This window comes from Sciurus carolinensis, chromosome 10 (assembly GCF_902686445.1).
Source record: "Sciurus carolinensis chromosome 10, mSciCar1.2, whole genome shotgun sequence".
Lineage (NCBI taxonomy): Eukaryota > Metazoa > Chordata > Mammalia > Rodentia > Sciuridae > Sciurus > Sciurus carolinensis.
Window position 1 is genome coordinate 81,876,333 of NC_062222.1, and position 26,001 is coordinate 81,902,333.

Genomic DNA, 26,001 nt, shown 5'->3' on the forward strand with positions numbered 1-26,001 from the left:
TGCCGGTACTTTCGGTTTTGTAGCCACTCCTTCGGTTTGGCCACGGCTTCTTTGAATCAGCCTCGAGATGCCCCACGTTAGGCACCAAATGTTGGGGTCCTTAGCCCCCCTTGCTCTTCTCGACCAGCAACAAGGGAAGGGAGCACTCCCCAACAAGGAAAGGTAGGGCCAATTGACCGCCAGCACCCAGCCCTCTGGGCAGAGAATAATCAGACATGTCAGGGAGACCGTCACAGCAGGAACTCATTTACTGAGGAAGTCACACAGCTTTTATGTAGGGTGAGGCTAGGCGGGAACCAATCAGCTTAAAGATCAGCAAGGCAGGGGGGGTTCACGCAGGTGAGAGTCCCATAGGACTATATGGCAAGCTGATCACGTTCGCGGAACTGTTATTAACCAATCCCTGATGGTGGTCTGATTTATTATCATTAACTTTTGAAACCGCCTTTGAGGCTTTGATCTTGCTCACCCGCCAGGAAGTAAGGAGTCAGCCTGAGTTAGTTAACATGTCATTAGTCCCAACAGAAATGAACTTGGAGAGATTTAGTTTAAAACTTTATGAATCACAAAAATGTTTGATGTCAGAACTCATTCTTTGGATAAAGGTTTACAGTTCTTTCTGTACAAAATTCCTGCCTTTCTGGATCTGTCCATAAGTAGATATTATCTTTATTCTGTGCATCAATGAACTGTTGGTTAAAATTTTTATTCTTATGTAAGTGAAACTAGTTGCTATTAGTTAATAACTACTCAATGTCTAGATTGTTGGTTCATAGATATAACTAGCTAACTGCTAGTTCATTACTAAACTCTTTCAAACACCTTTTTTTTCAGTGCTAGAATTTGAACCCAGGACTGATTTATATACTCTACCACTAAACTACATGCATAGACTTTTTAAAATTTCATTTTGAGACAGGGTTGTGCTCAATTGCCTAGTCTGGTCTCTAACTTTTGATCCTCCTACCTTGATCACTCAAGTAGCTGGGATTACATATAGACACCACCACATAAAAGAATTTTTAATGAATGCTGTCTATCCATTTGTTTCAGGTTCTCTCTGAAATTCTCAATCAACTTACCCCGTTATCCAGGCATTCAAAAGGGTTTTCAGACTGGTTTTCAGCTTCTGGTATCCTTTAGTAACTCTTAGAATTACTGGGACAGCAAGCTCAGGATGTCTTCTTGAATATTCATGAACAAAACTAAAACATGTGGGGGAAGATATCATAAATCATTGGCTCTAAGACAAAATGAAGTCATTGCTTTCCTAATCTCTCCTGTATAATAGAGCCCATGGAAGTTAAAAATCAGATAAATAAATACAGTTGAACATCAATATGATCTGAACTCTATGAATGACAATACCATGAATATACACCATGTCCCTCAAGTTGTCCCATAAAGTGGCATTTTATTTTCTTTTGCAGCTCACTTTGGCTTTTCAATTGTGGATTTTCACCGGCATTCATTGTGCCTACTTTATGCTAACATTGCTTTGGGCAGTAAGCAGACAACACTGTGTAAGATAAAATGCCTGCCCTCTCCTGTGTTAGAGAGAGGCAGAAACAAGCAAACAATAAACAGGTCATCTATTTCAGGTAGTGATAAATTGAAAAAGGGAAAGAAAAAAGATTGAAGAGAGGAAATGAGGTGACTCCCATAAGTGGAGGGGCCACTAATTTAGCAGGGAGTCGAGAAGTGTTTCTCTGGGCAGCTGATATCTGAACAGAGACCTGGGTGAAGGAAGCCATGCTAGTGCCTGGGGTGGATCCTGTCTACAGCTATGATTCTTTACAACTTAAGAACTGCTTCTATTCAGCAAATAATTAGCTTTAGAGGTGTGTAGATGTATATAAACTTAAAGATAACTCTGGAATTTACTAACTGTATTTCCAGGTTATGGAAATTGGTCATATTAAACTCTTCCACCAATAAAATGTCAAAATTTGTCTCCTAATTCTGGTCTTAGTTCTAATTTGCATAATTTTATTTAGCACTGCAAACAATGTATGAACATCTAATTTTAACATAACAAAATTGCTACATCTTCAGGGACTATTAGAAAGAAAATTGGGCCATTATTTTGATTACTGCATCAGAATCTGACTCTTAAATGTGGAAGAATCCTAAAAATCATTAAGTATAATGTCCTAAGAGTTGCACAAATGCCCACCCCAATAGTGTCCATGGACCCATAAAATTAACCTGACTGCCTACTTCCCTAAAGGCAAATAGAATGGGAACCAGGTCTCTAAATTCTATTATAACAAACTACTGTTGTGGATGTCTCTAAATGTGTCTTGATTTTTTAAAAAATATACAATATGTATTCAACAAATAGCAAATAAACTTATCTTGCAGTATCTATGGAGTTATATTGTAGGGAAAAGTTCTTTAAATATTCATGAAAAAAGCACATTTTTAATCATAAGTCCTTCTTATTACAAAAATATCTATGCCCTATTTGACATTTCAATGGTGGCCTTCATATGAGTAACCTATTATGAGTTTCACACCAGAGAAATTGATATTAAATAAAATACACTTCGTAAGCAGGTTGGTTAATAATAGAGGGGGGAAACCTCAAACGGTAAGACAGAGGATTTCGCTATTCTAAAGTTAACTGCTTATATTTCTTTCAACTCAGAATATTCTAGCCAAACATCCCCACACGAGTTTAAAAACCATAGCCATCACTCCACACTTGAACCACACAGAGCTTTCAGCCACATAATAGTCTAGACTTGTGGGAACACACATTTGCAGAGTATTTTACCTTGCCAAGAAGATGTTTCTTTCCCCCAAAGAAAACTAGTTGAAATCCCTACTCCTAAAAACCTCTTGGGGGTTGGAGACAGACATTCAGGTTTGTGGTCATTTTCTTCATGGATTATTCAATGACCTAGTTCAAGGGTGGGCAATTTGCAACATTCTGCTATTTTGCTTGACAGAGCATCTGCTCAAGAACAAATGTATGACATAATTTTTTCCTGTAATGTGAAAAACAAACATAAGTCTTAAAGATTTATTCTTTAAAAAGGACCTCAGAACCAGTTCTAGGGAGGAAAGAAGGAAGGAAGGGAGGGTTGGGGATAAAGGGAGAGAGGAAATCACAGAGAACAATTTTCCACTCCATGTTTATCAAGAAGGAATAAGGAAAAATGTAAAAAGCCTAGGATTCAGGAAGGAGGATAGAGAAGAGCAGAGGAGAGAGAGAAGGAGAAAAGGAGGAAGAAATAAAACTCTTTCCTTGTCTCCCATCCTAAACAGTGCTTTCCTCACTCCTGTCCAGGTCCCCATTTGTTCAATCCGTTTCCCATAGTTGTCAGTAAATACTATTATTGTAATACAAAAGCTTCAAAACAAGAGGGAAACGTGCTACTCAAATAAATATACCTAATACTATTCAATTCACCTCTACACAGCATTTGCAGCTGGTGGCATGGAAAGCACACTTCCCACTCTTCATCGTAACCTCTGTGCCCACCAGAGGGCGGTGCACCCAAATGGCCAGAGAGGTCAAGCTTTCAGATACACCCCTGCCATGGGACTGAAAATTCCAGGCATTCTCAGCAGGGTCAATTAGAATCCATTATTCAGCTTTTAAAATCTAACTTGTGTTTCATATGGATATTAATTTTTCCACTTTAAAGGAAAAGAGTCGTTTTGACATCCAATTTTTAAAATAGGTTTTAAAATAACTATGAAAGTCAACAAAATTAGGGGTGGATATTGCTCAGTGGTAGAACATTCACCTGGGTGTATGAGGCCCTGGATTTGATTCCTAGCACAAGGGAGAGGGAAAAGCTAGTTATGAAAATCAACAAAATTGCCACTTAAAAACCAAGAAAGCTGACATCAAAGAAAAATGAAATAGTTCTTGCTAGTCTGTGTGTAAACTCCCCTAGATGAGAAAGTCAGTGAGGTGGCAACGTTTCCCGTTCATCCTCCCCAGCTCCTCACACCAGGACTCTGCTGTGCTCAAGGACTGTCACTCTGAGGGCTCACCCGACCCTTGGTTTCTTGCAGACTTCCAAGACAGCAGCCACAGGAGTGGGCTGAAATGAGCATTACGCTGCATGGTCAGCCTCCTAGAATCCAGGTTCCAGTCTGGATTTCAGGTCCTTTGAGCATCTGAGAGCAGTGATTTTAAGCTTCCTCTGACAGGAGGGTGTGTCATAGAAGACCACAGAGGAAGAAAACTGGGAGAAGATAGGTCTCTTATACAATATCTAGGGAGTCTAGAGTGGGTCCAAACAGCCCACACTGCTTTGATCACCATTGATATGGCACACACAAGGAATCTATTGCTAGGTCTTTTGGTTTCATTTAATTCTCCTAGGACCCTCTATTCACACCTCCTATAGGCAAGTGACTAGCTTTTGGCCTTATGAACAATTTCTTGTTTTCTTTTAATTGTGTTCAATCATTTAACAAACTCTAACAGAATGCCTTCCACATGCCAGGCATTGTCCTATAAAGAGAACAGTATACAAAAGGCACTCCCTGACTTCAAGGAGGTCACCATATCATCTCTCCTATCAGACTAGAAACTCCTGGAGGTCAACTCATGCTTTCCTAACAAGTGTTTCTCACGTTGCCTGGCCCACAGGAAGTACTCAATATGTATCCATCAAATAAATAAATGGAAGAAAAAAACAATACATTAAACGTAAAGAACTTCCTCCTCAAGACTCTACATCAAGGTCTGGTGAGAGGTTATATCTTCTTTAGACATAAGAAACAGACGGGTCCTCGTCTGAAAGGGGGCATCCCTGAATGAAAGCCAGGATCAGAAAAGATGGTTTATAAGCTAGAAGTGGGTAACTTCACTGAGTTGCCTAATTACTATACCCTGTGACCAAATTAAGCCGGACAGTCTCCTCCCTTTAAGAACTAGACAAAAAAAAAAAATTTTTAAAGGAGCAGAAATATATCTTTTGAGGGACAACACTCCTCACCCTGTCCTGCAGACACTCCAGCACATTTCCTTTGCAACACTCCTGGTATATATGGACCATGTCCAAGACCAGCTTCTGAATTTCAGTAAAATTCACTCTGGGAATCTTTTGAGTCAGTTTAGTAACAGTTCTAGGGGGAGCAGAAAAGTTTTAAAAATCAATTTTGGTTAGCTATCATAATGATGTAGCATTCAGAGAGTATCAGCACAGTTAAAACTCAGAGGAAGAATAGACACATTGTTGTTTCAAAAGGAAAGGAAGCAGGGCTTAAGTCTTATGGAGTCCTGCTCAGTCTTTCATGGCAGTAGCTCTGTACATGGCATCCTGGCCCCTAAAACTTTTTAGAAATTATAAGTGCAAAAGGATGGGAAGCAGACCTCAACAGATTCAGAGCAGTCTTTATTCATTCACGGATTGGGGCACCATCTGGGCACATTTTCTGGATGCAAAAATGGCCATCAGTTATAGAGGGGATTTTGGTTTTATAGCGTACAGTGATGTAATCTTTGGAAGCTGTGTACATGCAGTTTTGACCATCAGGGGCTAATTGAACAGGTTAAAACTTTACCTTAGGAGGATAGTTGTAAAAAGTTTGAAACTCATGTTGTCTGGGGAAATATGAGTCCAGATCTCGAGGGATGAATACTCAAACCTTGCCCATTGCTTTTCTTTCTCTGGGATTCATTGTTTTCCAGAGTTTTAATATTTGCTGTGCCTCCATTTAAGTCGAATTTGCCCAGCATTCAGTATTTGCCCCTTTCCTTTAGGGTCCATTGTTATTAGGAAAGAGTGCACTAGGAGAGGTTTAATATTTCGCCAATTTCCCCTCCCTCCTCCTGAACCACACTGTCCCTCCATTTTTCTTGGGGAGCCATCTTGTAGGAATATTATTTTCCATAACCCTTCAGAAATAATTTACCTTTTTCTATATCCTTTCTTAGAAACTGAGATGAATTTTATATTTTGTAGCTCGTCCCTGATGTCAAACATCTGGGATCATTGCAGTGAGTGGATGGAAATATTAAAAATATTAAATTGTCCAGTGACCCCAGACTTCATTCTCCCCTTGGGCTCTCTACTGCTTTGGAGATGATTGCAACATATATGGTAAGTGTTTGATTCATGTGATCTGGAGGCCAAAGTAGGGGTTGCATAGGGATGGGACATGGGATTGTGGGAGTGTAGAACATAACAGGAAGCATACCTTGTTCAGGCATCAGACTTAAAATGAAACTATAAAGCACTATTTATTAAGAACAAGTTGTGAAATAATATGCACAATATGAAACCAGGTATATAAAAATAAAAAACACAAAACTAATATGACTATCAATGACTAAGTATATAAACTCCTAGATGAAAATGTAATATGAGTAATTACCTCCAAGAACAGGGAAAAGAGACCCAGTATGGGTACAACATCTCAATTTCTTTACAAGAAACTTGTAAGGACTCTTGTACTTCATCAGTTCAATACACTTTAATCACTCCTGGCTATATGTTCCTCCAGATTCAAAACCCCCTCTTCCAATAATGGAATTCTCCAAACTTCTTACACAGTTCATGCATTATGGTCCTAAACTGTCTTAAATGTCTCCAAGAATAACTTGCTTTTTAAATTTAATTAGCCATCTTTAAAGCCATCTCCATCTCTTTTGTTCCTCACTAGTTCTCAGAGAGTCCTGGTGGTGAGGAAGAGCCAGGCTGTGTATGCCCTACCCCTGCCACAGCTGTTGTTATTCTTTCATGATGTTAAAATGCTACCTTGAATGTTCATAATTCATAACTCAGATGAGCATTAGTATTTCTTTTCATGAAGTAGCCTGTAAGGAACTAGAAGTCCTCTGCTGAAGTGGAGTGAGAGAGAGAAAAATGAACCTTTCACAGAACCACAAAATTTTCAGGATGGAAACACACTTTTTGGAAAATAATAGTCCTGGACCATAATATTAGATTCTTTTCATTTTTTATTAATTCCAGCATAGAGCAAAGCAGTCAAATATTTGAAGAAGTTGTGTTTCTTAGAGTATTGATTCTACACCAACAGAAAAGACACACAGATGAACAAAGTCTTAGTCTCTTTCTCTTTTTCTCTGGGCAGGCTGAAAAACAAAAGGAGAAAATACAAGGGCTGTTTGTCAGATGTCATGTATTTTTCCAATTTTTTTCAACTGATGCTAAATTGCTTCCATTGTCTTTCTGCAATTTCCACCAGTGGAAACAATTTAAACCTGACTGAGGTTAAGTTGAATTCCCCTTCTGTTGGGCAAGGTCAGAGGACACACAGAAATGCTATCAAGTGCCTCTTCCTCACTGGTTCCACCAGACTCAAGTCAGAGGCCTCTGGTCACTACTCCTCAGGGCTATTTAGCACCTACTCTTACCTAAGTTATACCTAAACCAAAAGTATGTGCTCAAAATTGGAACTCTAGGGAGAAATTTATTCCACTTAGGACTGAAACACATCACATTTGGGAATGACCAAATTTCTGGAGACACAAAGTTGTTATTCATTGCTTGAATACATAAAGTAGATATTGTGATTTCGGTAAAATACTTGGTTTTAACAATATTTTGTTTCATTGCCATTCTTTTTTTTTAATTTCTTTCTAAAATATTCCTGAAAAATACTCAAACATATTTATGCTCAAATATCTAAGTTTTAAAGTGGGCATTTGCTGGGCTGGGGAGATAGCTCAGTTCATAGAGCGCTTGCCTTATAAGCACAAGGTCCTGGGTTCAATCCCCAGCACTGAAAAAATATAAATAAAAAATAAAGTGGCCATTTGTCATAAGAAGAGAAATTCTATTACAGTTTAGCATGTTGACACTTTGGAAATTTAGTAGCACATTCTACAGTGCAAATTCATTATAGGATAGATCTGTTACTGAAGTATTAGGCTGAACCATGTGAAACCATTGATACTCAACTATGTTCAACCTGCAAAAATTTTTCATATGTTTCTAACACCAAGCGTTTCTGCTGGTGAGTCATCACTGAGATGACTCTGCACAACTTTGGTTGCCCCTTAGGTAGATAAATTATGTAATCTAAGCCTTTATCTATGATCCATTTATTCATCTACAAAATGAGAATCACAAGAGGACCCCACACAGACATTATTTTGATAATTATATAAGTCAAATATATAAACAGCTAAGAGTAATGGTTGGTGCTTGTCTATATAGTTCTTGACAAATATTCAGTCATTTTCCTTTTTAATAAAAATGAGTATAATTACTTTTTTAAAATCTAAAGTATAGCTACCTGAGATCCTTGTGATTGCAATGTTTTTATGCTAAGGCAGCTTGACTTGCAGCAACCAGTTTTGGACCCTGAATACAAAGAAATGATAGATGTTGGGAAAATATGAGCATTACCATTAGAAAACAAAAATAGCCAGTTATACAAAAAATAAGTGATTATAAAGTGATTTTACATGCATGACCCCCTTTAGTTCCCATTTACTACCAGGATTTCTGCAAAGAACCTCACCAACAAACACCCTTCCCACAAAATAATTAAATAAATAAATATATCATCAGGACATAGAGGAAATATTAAATGATTTAGATATTTAAATGTTCATTCCCACCCCCTCTGACCTTGCAAAATTCAAATGAGAAACCATCATTTGTCAGGAAAATGTTTAAATAAATTAATGCTTTGACTTACCCACCAAAGCATTTCAGGTCTTATAAATACTCCTATCCACTCATAACCATCACAAATTTGGAACAGAAGAGACAGGATAAGCATTTAATACTAGGCCACAGTGAAGCAGGAGATAAAACCAAGAACCACTTTAGTCATTTTGTAAGACAATTGTACACAGATTAAGATCTCTGCTCCACACATCTTTCAAAATGTGAATTCCTAACCCATGACCTGACCAAATGCACAAAAATGGAAACTGGATATGGTGAAATGAAAGCAGCCCCAGCACCTCCTCAGAGAAACAGGCCTCCTTGTCCTCGGCCTTGCAGCACTTTTCTAGAAAAGCTCCGAAATCCCCCATCACAGTTTTCAGTTGATCTGTTGTTGCTGTGGGCTTGTGTTTCACCAGCTCAGCAAGTGCTCTGCATTTGAACAGGAAATGAAAGAAACATCAAGAAAAAGATTAGTCACAGAAAGAAAAATTAAGGTGATAAGAACAGTAGTGCCATCATTTAAGATTATAAATCTTCCAGGTGCAGTGGCACAGGCCAGTAATCCCAGCTGCTTAGGAGATCAAGGCAGGAGGATCTTGAAGTCAAAGCCAGCCTCATCAATTTAGTGAGGCACTTAGCAACTCAGTGAGACTCTGTCTAAACATAAAATATAAAAAAAAAAAACTGGGGATGTAGCTTAGTGTTAAGCACCCCTGGATTTAATTGAGTACCAAAAAAAAAAAAAAAATTATACATCTTAGAGCCAGGCAGCTCTGGGTTTGAGGTTAAGCATGCCATTTAACCTCATGGGAGATTAATAAAATTCACTTCATTAGGGTTGGTGGGAGGACCAAATAAGATAATAGTTTTTTACATAGTTTCAGTACATCTCCAGAAAGCATACATCATGGCTTTAGATATTGTTCAGATTTTAGAAGTCATGCCACATTGACTTTTATAGCTACTGAAGGGTTTAAAATGACCCCTAAATTTCTAATGACCTTGAACTTCACTGAAAAATCTTCTTCTTTAAGAATCTTTAAAGTTGGTCTTTGCAATTTGCCCTATTCAAAGTTAATTATGAGGAGGTTACAGGAGGTAAGACTATCCAAACAAATGGGAGGTGGTGGTTCTCTTTCATTGACATCTGAAGAGACAACAGTGCCAGAAAGCATGTTGTGTGGGAGGAACAGGTTTTCTAATATTATTTTTAAGTCTGAACCATGATTTCAGACCACCAGAGATGGCAGCAACTTTCTGTTGCTGAAGTCCATGCTATCCTCACGCTTTGTGACAGTATTGAGGAGTTCAGCCTCAAAACTCACATTTCTAGATGTTTTCTATTCAATCGTCATTCTCAAAAGTCACATGGCAGGGTTTTCTCTAACCTATGAGGGCACTCTAGAACAAACTGAAAGTACCGTTTATGCCTAGAAATAAGTCACCCTATGATTTCCATACCTACTTTGCTGTGTGCACAAATTCATCAGTTCAATGTTCAGGTTTTTCTACTGAATCTCTCCTATGATCTTATTCTACTGTGGTTTTCATTCACAATATCACTATGAATAGTCAGCAGGTTAGAGTCTAATATAATTTTTCCCCTCTAAGGGAAAGAATCCCTTCATTTTATTGTTGATAATTTTATCAACTTAATAAGGCCAACACTTAAGTACTTTCCTCTAAGGAATATAACCATTACATTAGACAGTTTGCTCCTTTCAATTAACAGTTCTCAATATCAAACTACAAACATGATAATGAAATACTGCTCACATTTGTTTCTTGATTTGTTGCTCAGTCTCTGGAAGTGTGCATATATCTGCATGGAAGGTGAATGTTTCAGCATTAAATTCTTTGGGAGTATATGTGTCATCAACTTGCAGAGCAGAAAAGCATGCCCGCTTGTTCACGAAGGACTCAGAACAGCATTTGGTGACCCTGTCACTCACTGGATTCTTCTCATGCATCACACACAATGTATTCAGGACTGCAGATAACTGAAGAACAGGAAGAAGAGCAGAAATTCAAAAGAGGCAAAATTGAAGGTTTTCCATGAACACTCATTTTTCCCATGCACCCAAAGAAGTGACATTTTACACTAGTAACCATAAATCCAAAGTTAACTGAGGCAGCGAATGACTATCTTTGGAACTAAACATAAGGGACTCTTTTAAGTTGTATCTTTTACAAGTAGGTCCACATGTCAGAGTAACTTGAGACAATAATTCATGAAAATAATTGAAGGTGATATATCCTATCTTATGTTTTGGAATGGGGAAGAAATATCATATACTGACACATGAAACAGAGACCGCAAAGAAAGTAGAAACAGAGAATGCCAGAACACTGAAAATTCAGGGATCCTTTTTTAAAACAAGTTATAACTTTTAGATCTTATCTAAATTCTAACTTTGGTAGTTGGGATAATATAGGTTACCAAGTTCTGACTGCCACTACCAGACACCCACACAACTATACATACACACAGGTACATTCCTGTTAGTCATGTACATAAGTTAGTCCACTCTTGCCTCTGAAAGTTAGCTTTGTCAATGTCTTAAGAGGAAAAGTCATTATTAAATTTATTATATTTTAGAAGACTCACATGGTCTTCAATACAGGGCATTCTGTGTGTTTCAGGAAGCTTACAGCATTTGGTGGCTACTTTTCCTAGGTTTCTTGATGCCTCCACAAGAGTGGGAGTTGACACCTGAGGTGTTTTCTGAGTGTAACGAATTACAAGTCTGTTTAAAAAAAAAAAAAAAAAAAGGCCATGTGTTTTTATCCAAACAAGAAACTGTCTTTTTTTAATATAGTAGATACAGGAGAGAAAATTCAGCCAATAACAACTAATATGTGCTTCTTTGCCACTCACCAAATTATGTTTGTCTAAGTCAACTGCAGTGGTACAGGCCTGTAATTCCAGCAACTCAAGAGGCTGCCCCAAGAGGATTACAATTTTGAAGTCAACCTTGGCAATTTAGTGATAGCCTAAGTAATTTAGCAAGATCCTTCTCAAAACAAAATTTTTTTTAAAAAATTATGGTTGCAGCTCATTGGTAAGTTCATTGTAGCTCCCCACATTCAATCTCCATTCCCCACCACCAAAAATTATCCTCACCTTTAGGGTGATGGCTTAGTGTCCTAAAAAGACTTTGTCCTGACCAATTCATTGAACATGGCTTTGAATACCACCTGTACCATATAATATTAGGAAAGTTAGCTACCTTATTACAATCCAGTGGCATTAATATATTTATTATTGCATCTTTGTTTCATTAAATGCTACTGAGTGTAATATAAATCAGTACTTTGATAAACTTAAAAGATGTGGGTGAAAAATGGGAGGAAATATACCTGCCTCAATAAGAATGGTGCAAGGATTAAATTAAAAGTGATAATATATGCAATTAATCAGTCATGTTATGTAGCATGCAATAATCACAGATAAATAATCCCAATCACCATGGAAAGTCAATGTATGACCATATTCTACTTAACGAAGAAAGTACGTATTATTCACTGTTGTTATCCCTGAGCTAGTTAAAAGAGTGCTAACTATGTATATAAACTGCACAATAAATACCTACTAACCATGTGTCCCTTCTTGTTTCTTGCCTTTCCCTCCAAATATAAGGGCCTATTAGACTGGGACATTATTTCAGGATGTCATTTTGTCTCTATCTCTTGTAGGGAGGGAAATTCCTATGAAAACTAGGTCATAACCATCAAAGTCTGATGTACCTTTGGAACATCCACGCTTTCCACAGTTCAAATGGACCAATATGAATGAAATTTTATATACTATCTAAATCCATTTTGTCATATTTTTGTATTCAGCTTTTAAATTACTTCTTGAACTACTACTATGCATGGCCTACTACTTCCTGCTCTGTGAAAACGATGCTTTGGTTTGTTTCCTCACAAATATTCCTTACACTTTAAGGATCATCCCCAAATGATAAGCCAAGATATGTCACTAACCATCCCAGCCTACCTACTTCCAGTCTCAAGAGACCATTTTTTAAAACTGTACACAAATAGAGGCCTCTCCATCCCATCGACTATATTATCTCTACTCTCCAGACTTTCTTCATTAAGAGGGTTTAAGAATATATGTGTACTTTTGCTATTAAAAATCCATATGCTAGATGGCTTATATAGGAAGTATTAAATAATTTCAAATTGGTCAAGGAAAAAGGCAGCTAATGAACAAAATTACTTACGCATTTTGGAAATTATATTCTCCAAGCTGCTCATAGAGATCACAGTTTTGCTTGACTAAGTTCTGAGGCTCAGCCACAAGAGGTTGAAATTCCTCAAACTGGAACACAAAAGAACGACATTTATAGGATCCTTCTGAGGACCAGATGCAGGTCACTTGTTACCCCTTATTCTTTCTGCCTAAAGCCACATGAGTAGATTATTGAGTGCCAGGTCTGTCACATCACATTCAAATTGTTTCTCTTATTTGGCAGACTGTATAGTGCAAGGAGTTAAGAATCTTCACTCTGGAGCTCATTGTCTGGCTTCTGAGCCAGGCCACCTGACTCATTTTCTAGTGGTGCAGCTTCACTAACCATATCTGAGATTCAGAATCCTCATCTTCACAATAGAGGTGAAAATAGTGCTCACCACACAGAATTGCTCTGGGAACCAACTAAGCTAATGATATTAAAATAGCACCTAGTACATAATAAAAAGTCAATAAATGATGGTCATAAGTATTATTACTATTATTATTATTATTATTATTATTATTACTAGTCCATCTCTCCAAGAGGATCCTCAGATCTCTGAGGAATTTTGCCCTCAGCATTAGTTGCAGAATGGTGCCCAGCATACAGCAGCTTCTTGGTAGAGGAAAGGAAAACTGTCTTGGATTCTATAATAGTTTGGAAACCATTAATATGTACTAGTTGGAACTCTAAAATCCTCCAGAACAGATGTCTTCTAACTTATCATCTTGTAAAACATTTCCTAAACTTTCTCAAAAAGATTTAACAATATTCTAAAGAAATTAATTGCATAACCTGTCTTAAGATATTAACTCCACTACTTGATAAATCATGGATCACGTTTAACTTTCTTTATAACTATGTTAAATCTCTTTTAATGGACCTTTAAATTTACTTCATGTTATTCTGTTCTTAGGAATATGGAAAACATAGAAATTATGGCCACAATTTTGTGAAATTAGAGATTACTGTCTTCATATCTTTCTTTTCTAGACCAACTTTCTAAAATTTATTAACCATTCTATTTGAGATTGATTTTCCTAAAAGGTTTAAGAGCACAGAATTGAATCCATATCAAGAAAATATCTAACTTGTACTGTATATCACTTCAGTCCTGCATTGATTTTCTTTCTCATTATTAGAATCGGCAAAACGCTACGTCCTTCTTTTCCTGCGAGACACCTACCACGTTGCCATAGCATGCAGGAGGATCAGCCTCAGCACAGCACTTCTCCAGTCTGGCTTCATATGCCTTGATGATTCTCAGCAGCAAAAGGGAGCCATACTCGGGATGACTTCTCGAATATTCATACAAAAACCTAAGTAAGACGAACATAGATCTACTTGAACCAATGAGCCAGAAAATGTACATAACTAACTTCAAGTGTGATCATATTCCCAAGGTCTGAATTTGACTAAACCCCATGCAGTGAAGCTTAGTGGCACAGGACTCGGGGCCCTTCCTGGGTTCAATTTCTGGTTCTGCCACTTATTTTACTCTATTATGTTAGGCAACTTATTAAAACTAAGGAGCCTTAGTTTCTTCCTCTGGAGAACGGGACTGGTAATAGTAATATCCATTTCATAAGTTGTGTTATGAAAAATACATGACACAATCTGTGTAAAACATATCCTGTCTGGCACATCTTAAGTGTTTGATGAATGGTATCTGTTATTTTCATGTATACTTAGTTTGATTTGGACTACATTTCAAAAATATTCTACTAGACAGAGGTATATTCTTAAAATATTCTCCCCATATGATTGAAATCTTAAAGGATACATCATTTTGTAAGTACTATTTAGTGCAAAAGAAGCTATTGTAATCCAACAATAAAATTGTACGACTCGTCATCATTCTTACTGATCATATATAATCATTTGGTATTTAACTGCCTTGTCATACTACTGAAGATTCTGCTCTTTTTATCCAAGTGAAACACCTAGTGTCAAATTCTTTACTTCTTTGTATCATCTTTGCTGCCAATACACAGATGGATAGATATAGATAGATGTGTAGATCTATGATTCATAGACAATAAACATTCATATATATATACAAATATATATATACAAGATGTTTAAGAAGTAACTTTTTAATGAATGAGTAAACAAATACAAATAAACCTTACATACATAATTTGTACATACACAAATATTTCTAGAGATATCTCTAGAGATGTCCCTAAAGAGTAAGGAACATTGAGCTTTTGCTATGAATGTATACTGAATGACAATGATTGAAATTACAAATTTTTTAAACTTCAAAGACTAGGAGTCAAAAGGTCAACATGGAAACTTTGTAACTCCTGGGCAAGATGGAAACTAGTAACTCCAAAGGAAAGCCTAGTATATCTTCCTAAATCATGATCTTCCTAAATCAAGAGTATGAAAGGGTAATTCCTTATCTAACTTACGTGCCCAAGAAGATATCTTTTGCCTCAGCATAGTTTTTGCAAACATCCTTATCCTCAGCATAATCAGCTGCTAGTGAAGGTAAATTATCAGGCTTGTCATCTTCCAGCTCAACAATGCAGTGATATTTTTCCAACTTGGGCTTAGCACAACATGGGCCCAGTTTCTTGGATATTGTGTCTTGATTATCACAAGTGTAATTGGAAAGGGTCATCTGTGAGGAGGTCAACAAATGTTCAACATAAATTGGCATTGCTACACTTTCTCTCCAGACCTTTGTGATGTTGCAGAACACATTCCCTATATTCCAATGGCCACTCATTCACAACCTTTGTACCTTCTATGAACACAGATCCTCCATCAGTGCTTCTGAACCTGGAGCCTCAGTACTACTAAAACACAACCACTTGATCAATAAAGACTTGTTGGGAACCAGTTATCTTTTTTATTATAATTAATTAATCAATTAATAATCAGCTATTTATTAATTTTATATTTCCACTGTTGAGGCATTTAAGTTTTTTAAAGTAAAACTCAATGCTTCTTTTCAAATATTGTCCTCAAAATAAATGCAGACATTTTGAAACCAAATAACTAAGTAAAGCATGAGAGATTTTAAAAAGTGCGTCAAGGTCATAGTCATGGGTCTTGCTTATGTATGTAAAATATCTGTCTTAAATTTCCAGGAAGTGTCATGAAAGCTCAGGATTCTAATAGATGGTCATTATTTTTAATCTTTGAAGAAAGGGAGACAAAACTACAAATTTGGGGGAGAGATCATGTTTGGGAAAACAGTCAATAAAAGGAAAGAACATGGGGGGCAGAGAATGCATCATTTTCAGAAGTCTCTTGAATTAATGACCCTTCTCCAGCCACACCTTTCCCCAAAAAAATATCTTAGCAATGGAATTTTGCAGTTGTCCTCCTTCAACTTCAGCCTAAATTCTCAGAGTATGACTGAAAGAGGTTACAAAAGGGTGAAAGAGTTTTTCAGATCATTTGGTAAATGCCAGTTATCCCCAGTGATGCTAACCACATCTATTCTACCAACTTAAGCATGTAAACTACAAAAGGAAAATTAATGGCTCTTTACCCTGTCGTGTACACCTTCAAGCAGATCTCCTTTGCAAAATTCCTGGAAGATTTTGATAAGATCTGTTGCCATCTTGGTTATTTCTGTAAATACAGCTTGGGGAAATTTTCGGCTAAGACGAGCTACTAACCTAAAAAGCAAATCCCCCATCAATTTATTATTATCAGGCATAAATTGATGTGAAAGATCTATGAAACTACCATTTATAACAAAGAAATTCAAGACAGGTTAACACAGAATTTTTTTAAAACATTCATTAGTTATTTTAATGCTAGAGCTGAACCAAATAGTGACCTTTACTCCTATTTTCTTAAAATTATCCATTGTGAGAGTGTATGGTGGATGGAAACCTGATGATTCATAAAATCAGCAAACAAGAATGCTGAAAGGGGTGAGGGTCTGAGGGGCATCAGCTATGGAGCCCAGATCTGACTTCATATCTTCTTAGCAGTGAGACCCTAAGCAAGTTACTTAACTTCTCTGAACTTTAACCTTCTCAGTGTCACAACATCATGCTAAATTGAAGCACTGTTTTGGAGAGTAAATTAGATAATACCTGTGAAAATATTTTATAATCTGGGAAGTATCACATAAACTCCAGTTACCTTTTTTCCTTCATGAAAACACCCTCTTTCCTGACTACTAAAGTTCTTCAAGAAAATTAATTTCCTAACTTCTACATAATTAGGGAGTTTTTATTAAGTACACTTTTAAAAGAAATTGATCCAGCATGGCCTCTAAGCTCTAAGACAAGATATAAAAGACTAATGTCATCATTCTTTCCAAAATCATTTCAGTGCTTTCTAAAACCAGTAAAGGAGACTTCTTTCCCAGAACTAGTCACTGCCTGGGTAATGTGTACTGGTTCATGTTAGGGGTATTTCATTTATCAATTTGATTGTTTTTTGTGATTTGGATGGTAGGAATAATGGGAAAGATAATTCACTTGACAGTTTCTAGAGAGCGTGCATGTCTATTATTTTAATTTTATCTCCTGTTACATTGATTCATTGTTGACTGACAGGTGAGGGGTTGGAAGAATAGGTAATATTTTTCTTAGATCAGATACTGAAGGAGGTTCCGAAAATCATCTAAATAATATACAAACAGAAGCCCAGGCAAAAACAGGAGATCAAAAGCAGAGTCGGAGCTATGCAAAAACTACAAGTAGTAACTTCAGCTCTAATTATCAGGACATAACAAGAGGAGTAGATGCTTTCAGATGGTTGTGGGAAAGGATAAAATTAAATAAAAGTCCCTGCCTGTAGCTCTATAAAAATAATAGACCATTAGTATAAGATTCCTAGTCTTCATAAACACAATTTATATATCTTTCTTTTTAGGACAAAATGGTAATGTCTTTTAAATTCTTTAACAACTTAGAAAAATAATACAAACAATAATGTGAATTTATTACTTATGTTCTGATTTTGACCTCTGATTTCTCTTCCTTTTAGACAACGACAACAAAATACATTTGTAAGCATTGGGAGAAATGATAAGTATATGTACACTTTTGTCAATGGAACCATTTCACTTTTATATTTTTATAAAGACACAAATTGTGTTAAAAAATATTTACCATGCTTTGAAAGATCTTTCACCAAATTTTTCAAGAATGTTGCACTTGAATCTATCGTTGACAGAAGAAAACATTATTTTCTTCTTCAATTTCTCAATCTATAGAAAGAAAGCAATTTGAAATAAATGTAGAAGAGAAAACTTCTGTACAAACACCACTTCATAAACTAAGATGAGAATATTCCAAATTAAATCTAAATTCTCAATTATTCCTTTGGCAAATAATTATTTTGCTATGTAAGAGGAAAAATTAGTCTGGTCATAGTGGAGGCCTCTAGGTACTTAAAACCACCATGGGCACATTGCCAGAGTAAAGCCTTCTGAAAGAAAAAGTGTACACTAATTCCCAGGAACATATAACTTAACCGAATTCTTAATTTTGTGCATCATCCATTTACATCCCTCCTCGGACAATATGAACTCCCCACAAAACAGAACGAGGCACACAATGAATACTTATGGAAAGAATAAATGAGCTTTTGTTTCTTGTTGCAGTAATATTTCTACTTGAAATTCCCTCTCCATCAAAAGTCTCATGAAAAAGAACACAAAATCTGTGACCCCCTTGCTGTGCAATTTGACTGATACTTCGCTCTCTAGATCATCAGCATGTAGAGGGGCTGCACATTTAACTATGTGCACAGTGATTCCCTCCATCAGATCAGCACTGGTGAATCTCAGAAGAAGGGAGGAAGAATAGGAGAGGTCTTCAAAGAGAATAAAACTTCTTTGGGAGACATGAAAGTAAAGAAGGCTCTTTTGAACATGTTAGAGAAGTTTCTTTAGGAGATTGTTTTCCTAAATTCAGCCATAAGTTGTTCAAAATCTGAGGATGTATTATGCACTGGTTCTTTTATTCTTTTTTTGGGGGAATACCTTTGGTGCCAAGCATTCTCCTCTATCAGCAGCTTGGCAGCACTCTGTCAAATAGCCTTTATACTTTTCAGTAAGGTAAAGAATTTCTGAGCCACTGGAGTAAGGATTTCTTCTGGCAACTTCATATAAAAACCTAATTTTTAAAAAAACAGATAATAGGAAGTCATTTTTCCATACCATACAAGATTACAAAAACATAATCAACATTCTCCCCAGAGACTCCAAAAACCAAAGAAATGTAATTTACCAGGGAAGCTCAATTTGCACCTAATGACCTTGTCTTTGCCATTCTTTTTTTTTTTTTATAAATATTTTTTTTTTTTACGTTTACATAGGGTAATGATGTTTATTATATTTTTCCCCTCCCCCCCACCCCTCCCACCCCTCCCACCCCTCCCACCCCTCTTTTCCCTCTACACAGTCCTTCTTTCCTTCATTCTTACTGCTCTCCTTAGCCTAACTCTAGACCTAACCCTAAACCTAATGCTAGCCCGTCCCACCCCCCATTATATGTCCTCATCCGCTTATCAGCGAGATCATTCGTCCTTTAGTTTTTGAGATTGGCTTATCTCACTTAGCATGATATTCTCCAATTTCGACCATTTGCCTACAAATGCCATAATTTTATCATTCTTCATTGCGGAGTAATATTCCATTGTATAAATATGCCACAGTTTCTTTATCCATTCATCAACTGAAGGGCATCTAGGTTGGTTCCACAATCTGGCTATGGTGAATTGAGCAGCAATGAACATTGATGTGGCTGTATCTCTGTAGTATGCTGATTTTAAGTCCTTTGGGTATAGGCCAAGGAGTGGGATAGCTGGGTCAAATGGTGTTTCCAATCCAAGCTTTCTGAGGAATCTCCACACTGCTTTCCAGAGTGGTTGCACTAATTTGCAACCCCACCAGCAATGTATGAGTGTTCCTTTTTCACCACATCCTCGCCAACACCTATTGTTGCTTGTATTCTTGATAATCGCCATTCTAATTGGGGTGAGATGAAATCTTAGGGTAGTTTTGATTTGCATTTCCCTTATTACTAGGGATGTTGAACATTTTTTCATATATCTGGTGATTACTTGTACATCTTCTTCTGTGAAGTGTCTGTTCATTTCCTTAGCCCATTTGTTGATTGGATTATTTGTATTCTTCGTGTAGAGTTTTTTGAGTTCTTTATAGATTCTGGAAATTAGCGCTCTATCTGAAGTATGGTTGGCAAAGATATTCTCCCACTCTGTAGGCTCTCTCTTCACATTTCTGATAGTTTCCTTTGCTGAGAGAAAGCTTTTTAGTTTGAATCTATCCCAGTTGTTTATTCTTGCTTTTATTTCTTGTGCTATGGGAGTCCTGTTAAGGAAATCTGATCCTGAGCCAACAAGTTGAAGATTTAAGTCAGTGAAAAGAAAGGTTGAATTTGTGATGTGAGTGTGTGAAGCACATATAAATGGTTAAACTTATCTAATATTGCTGATTAAAATTAAATCAATCCTGCTAATAACTCTTTTTTATTTCAAAAGTCTTTTTAAAAAGATTAACTATATATTTTTCTTTTTAACATCTTTTAAAACATGTCTATTTCAAATTTTCATATGGATCATATACAGTTTCTAGATCAAAGTTTTTTTGTTGTATTTTTTGTTGTGTAGAATTTTGTGGTATGAAGATTTACTTCTTTAAAACTCATCATGACAACAAAACTTCCAAGTCTTAACGTTGGAAATGGTTGTAGTTTAGTAGATATTATAATGAGTATTGACTTATTGCTTAATTTTTAATTTTGAAACATAAATATACTTACTGTCCCAAAGTCTTCTGGCTATTTTCTTCAAAAGAGATGCAATGAGTATCAGGGTCTGTTTGTTGAATTCGTGGGAGGTCAGGTTTATCTTCTTTGTGCTTTACGAGGCATTGGAATCTCTCAAGGTCTTGTTTATCACAGCAGTCAGCCATGTCACCATAGGTTTCACGAAGATTGGCAATTGTGCATGCTTTCTCTCCAAAGATAGTATCCTAAATGGAAGAGGACAGCATTCAAATTACTGGGCAGGACCTTACTTTCTTTATTGCCATAGAATAGTATAAAAATTTAACATACTGCTAAAGCTTGGTGAGGAAATCATCTATATTGTACATATATATGGTATATCATGTATTGAAATATCCCAGGGGACCCCATGAATATGTGTAATATTATCTTTTTATGTATGACTAAAAATATGAATTTAAATATGAAAATAATCTTAATGAAATAAAATTTTTAAATCCATCATAAAAGGAAATTCTATAAAAATTCACTTTCCCCGTTAAATTCCCTGGATTTGACTCTGTGTAATTTACGTAACAATCCATTGCCACAATATTACTTAGGATGAATAAAATAGAAGGGCAAAAAGACAGTTAATGGCCTTAAGGAATGTTACCTTTCTCTGCTTGTTACCTGTCACTAGGGAAACTAGCCTTCAGTGTAGCAGATGAATTCATCTTAGGGAGGAAGCTAAGAGATACTTTCTCATTTAATCTGCTTCTTTTTAAGAGACCTAACTTTTTAGTAGATACTATTTAAAAATGTAAGAATAACATAAATCCATTACACATTATTACTGCATTAAAATATGAATTTTTATTATAGAAATATTTGTCTCAAAGTACTTCACTTGTCAAATAAGTCGTTTAATCCTCATTTATTTTCACTATATAAGTCATTGTAACACTGTGGAAAATATACTGTTTGAGACACAATTTACTATTTTCTAAATGTACTTTTAAAAATTTATATATAGAACTATAACTTGGGAAAAGTTAAAGTATTTATTTTGCAGGAAAGAAAGGTTCTTCCAGAGAAAAACAAAAAGAGGAAAGGGTCCAGTGACAAGAAAAATATCCTAGCCCATAGAGAGGCATATCTACATTAAGTGGAGAGAAAAATATAGGCCTCTTGTTTTGAAGATGTATTAGGAAACAGCAAAAAGTTCAAAAGGATTAACTAACTTGTTTTTTTTATTGTAGATAAAAATATTAATAACCCTAAAATGATGAATGTATAACTACAACTGATATTTCACCCATAGCACAGAAATCAGGTGGTGCTTTCTGAAAATCAAAATCATGCTACTACCTCAAAGAGATATCAGCCCTCCTATATTCAGTCAGGCATTATTTACCATAGTCAAAGAAAGCGAATGACTGAAGTGTCCACCAACAAATGAATGGATAAAGAAAATGTTGTGTCTAAATACCAGGGAATACTATTCATCCTTTAAAAGAAGGAAATTCTGTAACTGGCACTAAAGCAGATGATCTTTGAGGACATTGTGCTAAGTGCAATAAACCAAACTCAGAAAGATGAACACAGGATGATTCCATTAGTACAAAGTATCTAAATTAGTCAAATTCAATATGCTTACCTTACCTGTGTGCCCTTGGTAATTCAATCATTCAGTTCCTCAGGCATTTTTCAGTTACCTACTAAAATCTAAGATGATGTATGGTTTGGGTATGATCTGGTATCCAGCAAGGATACATGTGGTTAACGTCTTGATACCCATGGAGGTGCTATTTGGGGAGTGGTGGAACTTTTGGGAGACGGAATCCAGTGGGAAGTCCTTAGGTCACTGAGGGACTTCAAGGGCAACCCCTTGGTAGTTTTCATGTAACCACTTGAGTTCTCAAAAGAGGGTTGTATATACTATAGAAGGTGCAAGGTAAGCATATTGAAATTCACTACACGTGTACTTCACTGCCCAGTAAACATTATGTGCAGGTTATTCAAAGTGGTTCTGACAATCAGACCTCCAAATGTGAAAAAGAGAAACTTGATCAACACCTGGCATCATAATAAAAAATTAAATAAAAATGGATCATAGAACTAAATGTAAAACCCCAAGCAATAAAACTTCTAGGAAAAAAAAAAAATCAAATTCACAGAATCAAAGAATAGAAAGATGGCTGCCAAGGCCTAGGAAGAGGAGGAATGGGGAGTTACTAATCAAATGGCATAAAATTCATTTCAGCATGAAGAATAAACTGTAAGGATCTGCTGCACAATATTGTACCTATAGTCACCAATATTGTATTTCACACATAAATTTTAAGAGAAGGATCTCATGTCAGGTGTTCTGATTACAATAAAACAAAGTGAATAAATACACAAAAATATATTATCACTATTAGCATGTATGAAAAGAAACCAAACTTCAAATTTTTAAGAGATGATTGCAAATGACAAATTGTCATTTAAACACATGGTGACTATCATGTGTGGTCTCAATGAAGAAGTGTTTTAAAAACTGTGGACATAGACACAACATCTCTGTCCCCAAAATAAAATGAATGATTTATCAGTCCATATAAAACTTTTGAGTGTAGTTTATAAATTCAGTAGCTTAATAATAATTTTTAAAAAGAATCTTTCCTTTGAAACACCCAGAATAACTTAAAGGAGAAGAAAGAATCCTCAAAATCAGAACTTACAAGTGGTTTGTTACAATCTGCCCCTAAACTATCAGCAACACATGCTTTTGCCAAGTCAGTCACTTCAGTTGTTAATTTTACGAGGTCATCATATGCAGTCTTCTGGAGATACTGAGAAAAAGTAGCCATTACCCTAAAACAGAAAACACAGAAACAAGTAGCACAATAAAACTTTAAAATAAAACAGGTTGCTGTGCTAGAGAGCAAATCACATAAGTGTATATAGTCTATGTTTTCTATATATTTCTTATAGTTATCCAAAAAGCCTATTCATATGAGGTATTATCTGAGACCTAATCAGGCACATGTGGCTTCCTAAGCAGGGAGGACAATATCTCCACCATGTCCAAATGTATGTGGGTACATGTCAGTAGATGCACACATACAGCACAACACAAACATGCAAATTATATACTAAATAGATTTAATTTTCAAGACTAGGCTTTGTATAAGTCCTTTGAGTTATTTAAAACAAAAACAAAAACACATACCTAATTTAATTGGGATGTAGGAAGATAATGACCTTTAAAAAAATAGACTATTTTCTCAACATTTTACAAAATTAAAAAAAATATATTAAAATGTTCCCAAGAAACCACAGAACAATTTCCTATGTAAAGGGAAGTTAGTAAGTGAGCTGCCAAAGGAACCATACAATAGTCCTTTCCATCATTTTCCAGAGTTTCTGGGTAGTATGAGAATTCCAGAGCTTAGCTGTTCATCAATTAGATATTAGCCAATGCGACTTATGTATTTAAATAATGTAAATTTAATTAAAATTAATTTGTTTAAATTAATATAAATTTATATATTTAAATTAAATTTAACTAAACTTACTACAATTTGACATTTTATTCCTCCATTGCACTTGCCATATTAAAAGTACTAAATAGTCACATGTGACCAGTGGCTACCATATTAGATAACACTGAAACAGAATACTGCCATCAGTACAGAAAATTCCAAGGTGTAGCAATGTTCTGCAATCTCCACCCTGATGACAGGAAAATATAAGACCTTTAGAGTAATAAGAAATGCAATCAGAAAATGTAAATTATCTCTTCCATATTTTAACTTACAGGTCATTGAAATGTTGCTCCCCAAATTCTTTATATCGAGTAATAATCTCACTTTTGTCTAGGGGAAAGGAGAAGAAAAAATACAATATGTGTTTAAATATTGAAAAAAACAATTAATTAGATGTACTTTTTATATTTCTTTTCATTTAACATAGTTTACTCATTTGCTTCAAAATAGTGGATTCTGATTCCTACAGAAAGTCTTAAGATGGCGATCTATATTTTCTGCAATTACAGGTGAATTATTCAATCACCAAGAAATTTATTTAAAATATCATTAAATGTTTATATCTTTATATTCTAATTTGGATAAGATCTAATTCTCTTATAATGCCTATAAACAGCAACTGAAAAGACAACTTAAATACAAATGGAAGTTCTACACAAGAGTTTTCAAATTTTAAATAAAGCAAGGTAGGCCTTTGAGAGAGCTGTGAATCCTGACTTCTTCTCTGTTCTATGAAGTTTAAATCACTCTACCTGGCATTTCTTCATGACACAAAAGAAATTACATTCACTAAATAATTCTCACCGTTTTGTTTTTGCTTAAGATATTTGAACTATTTTAATTAAATAACCACAAAAGTATTCACAAAAACAAAATATCACATTCTAGATGTAACTGCTAAAGGAAAACTTAATTCTTTAAATAAGTGAAATTTACTGAAACTTTTACTAGCAAAACAAAAGTTGAACAATGGAAAGACAGAATTCTTACCTGCATCTCGACGAAATACACCCCTGGAATAAGCAGAGTTGAAGAGAAAGAGAAGGGAAATAAAGGTTACCCACGTCATTGTGCCAAAGGCTTGTGGGGTTGATAGAGAAGGTAGGATGAATGCAGGGAAATTAGCCCTCATATACTTCTTTAACCAATGATTGTAGATTATTAACTACATATTAACTACATATTAACTACAATAATTGTAGATTATTAACTATTGTATTTCATTGACTCCCAACTGATTACAAAATCATAAGATTCTTGCCACAAAATGGTTTGACTAGATTCCTTGCATATATTTGCCATCTGGAACTGTTTTCTCCATGAGACTTTGTCAATTTATTAAAGTTATGTAAAACATCTTATCAAATTTTACATAACAGTTTAAATGATTTGTACCTATTTTTCATTACCACGTTCTTCATCTGCTGTTGCCCATTTGAAAATTTTGGTTTGTGATATTTGCAAAAATGCAACCAACCCAATGATTCTGCTTGGAAATGAGACATATTAAATAAGAGTTAAGATTCCAAATATGCTTTTTTATCTAAAGTAAAAAATTTAAACACGGAGATGTCTCATAGGCCTTCTATTTATTTTGAAAGTGTCTGTCTGAAAAAAAGTCTAATTTTTGCCTCAAACACAAAGTAGGAGAAAACCATAGCAATAAAAACAATTAAAATATTTACAATTTCCACATTTCCAACACACCTATGGCCTTATTACTAAGCCAGTTATTTAACTTAACTTAGTAACTATGTCAGTCAAAATATGCATGGCACACATAGGTACAGAAACAAATACTTAAGAGAAGTTTTATAATGAAAGAAATATATTTTCTGTGACCTTATTTTAAATAATTATGCAAAGAAGAGCTAGAATAGATGAAATAGACAAAGGAGTT

At 35.5% G+C, this 26,001-nt stretch overlaps 1 protein-coding gene across 1 annotated transcript; it reads right to left on the reverse strand.

The window, feature by feature from the left end:
• Positions 1–6,913: 6,913 nt before the first annotated feature.
• On the reverse strand, positions 6,914–25,244 carry LOC124994336 (albumin-like). Its single transcript, XM_047566081.1, has 15 exons — positions 25,092–25,244; positions 24,374–24,431; positions 23,295–23,427; positions 20,623–20,834; positions 18,822–18,954; positions 17,947–18,044; positions 16,365–16,494; positions 15,274–15,485; positions 14,043–14,175; positions 12,845–12,942; positions 11,224–11,362; positions 10,392–10,615; positions 8,912–9,044; positions 8,233–8,300; positions 6,914–7,066 (listed from the first exon to the last, which is right to left on the reverse strand). Exons 1-14 carry the CDS (start codon positions 25,231–25,233, stop codon positions 8,259–8,261), a joined length of 1,887 nt encoding a protein of 628 aa, XP_047422037.1. The 5' UTR covers positions 25,234–25,244; the 3' UTR covers positions 6,914–7,066; positions 8,233–8,258.
• Between the last annotated feature and the right edge of the window lie 757 nt (positions 25,245–26,001).

What these genes read in the sequence shown, in the direction of transcription:
- LOC124994336 (XM_047566081.1), bottom strand. Translation starts at nt 25,233, where the DNA reads ATGAGGGCTAATTTCCCTGCATTCATCCTACCTTCTCTATCAACCCCA. An exon ending in CAGATTGTAACAAACCACTT is followed by an intron (nt 20,835 to 23,294) that starts GTAAGTTCTGAT and finishes TCTTCCATTTAG; the next exon opens with GATACTATCTTTGGAGAGAA. An exon ending in GAAAGATCTTTCAAAGCATG is followed by an intron (nt 16,495 to 17,946) that starts GTAAATATTTTT and finishes TTTGCTTTTTAG; the next exon opens with GTTAGTAGCTCGTCTTAGCC.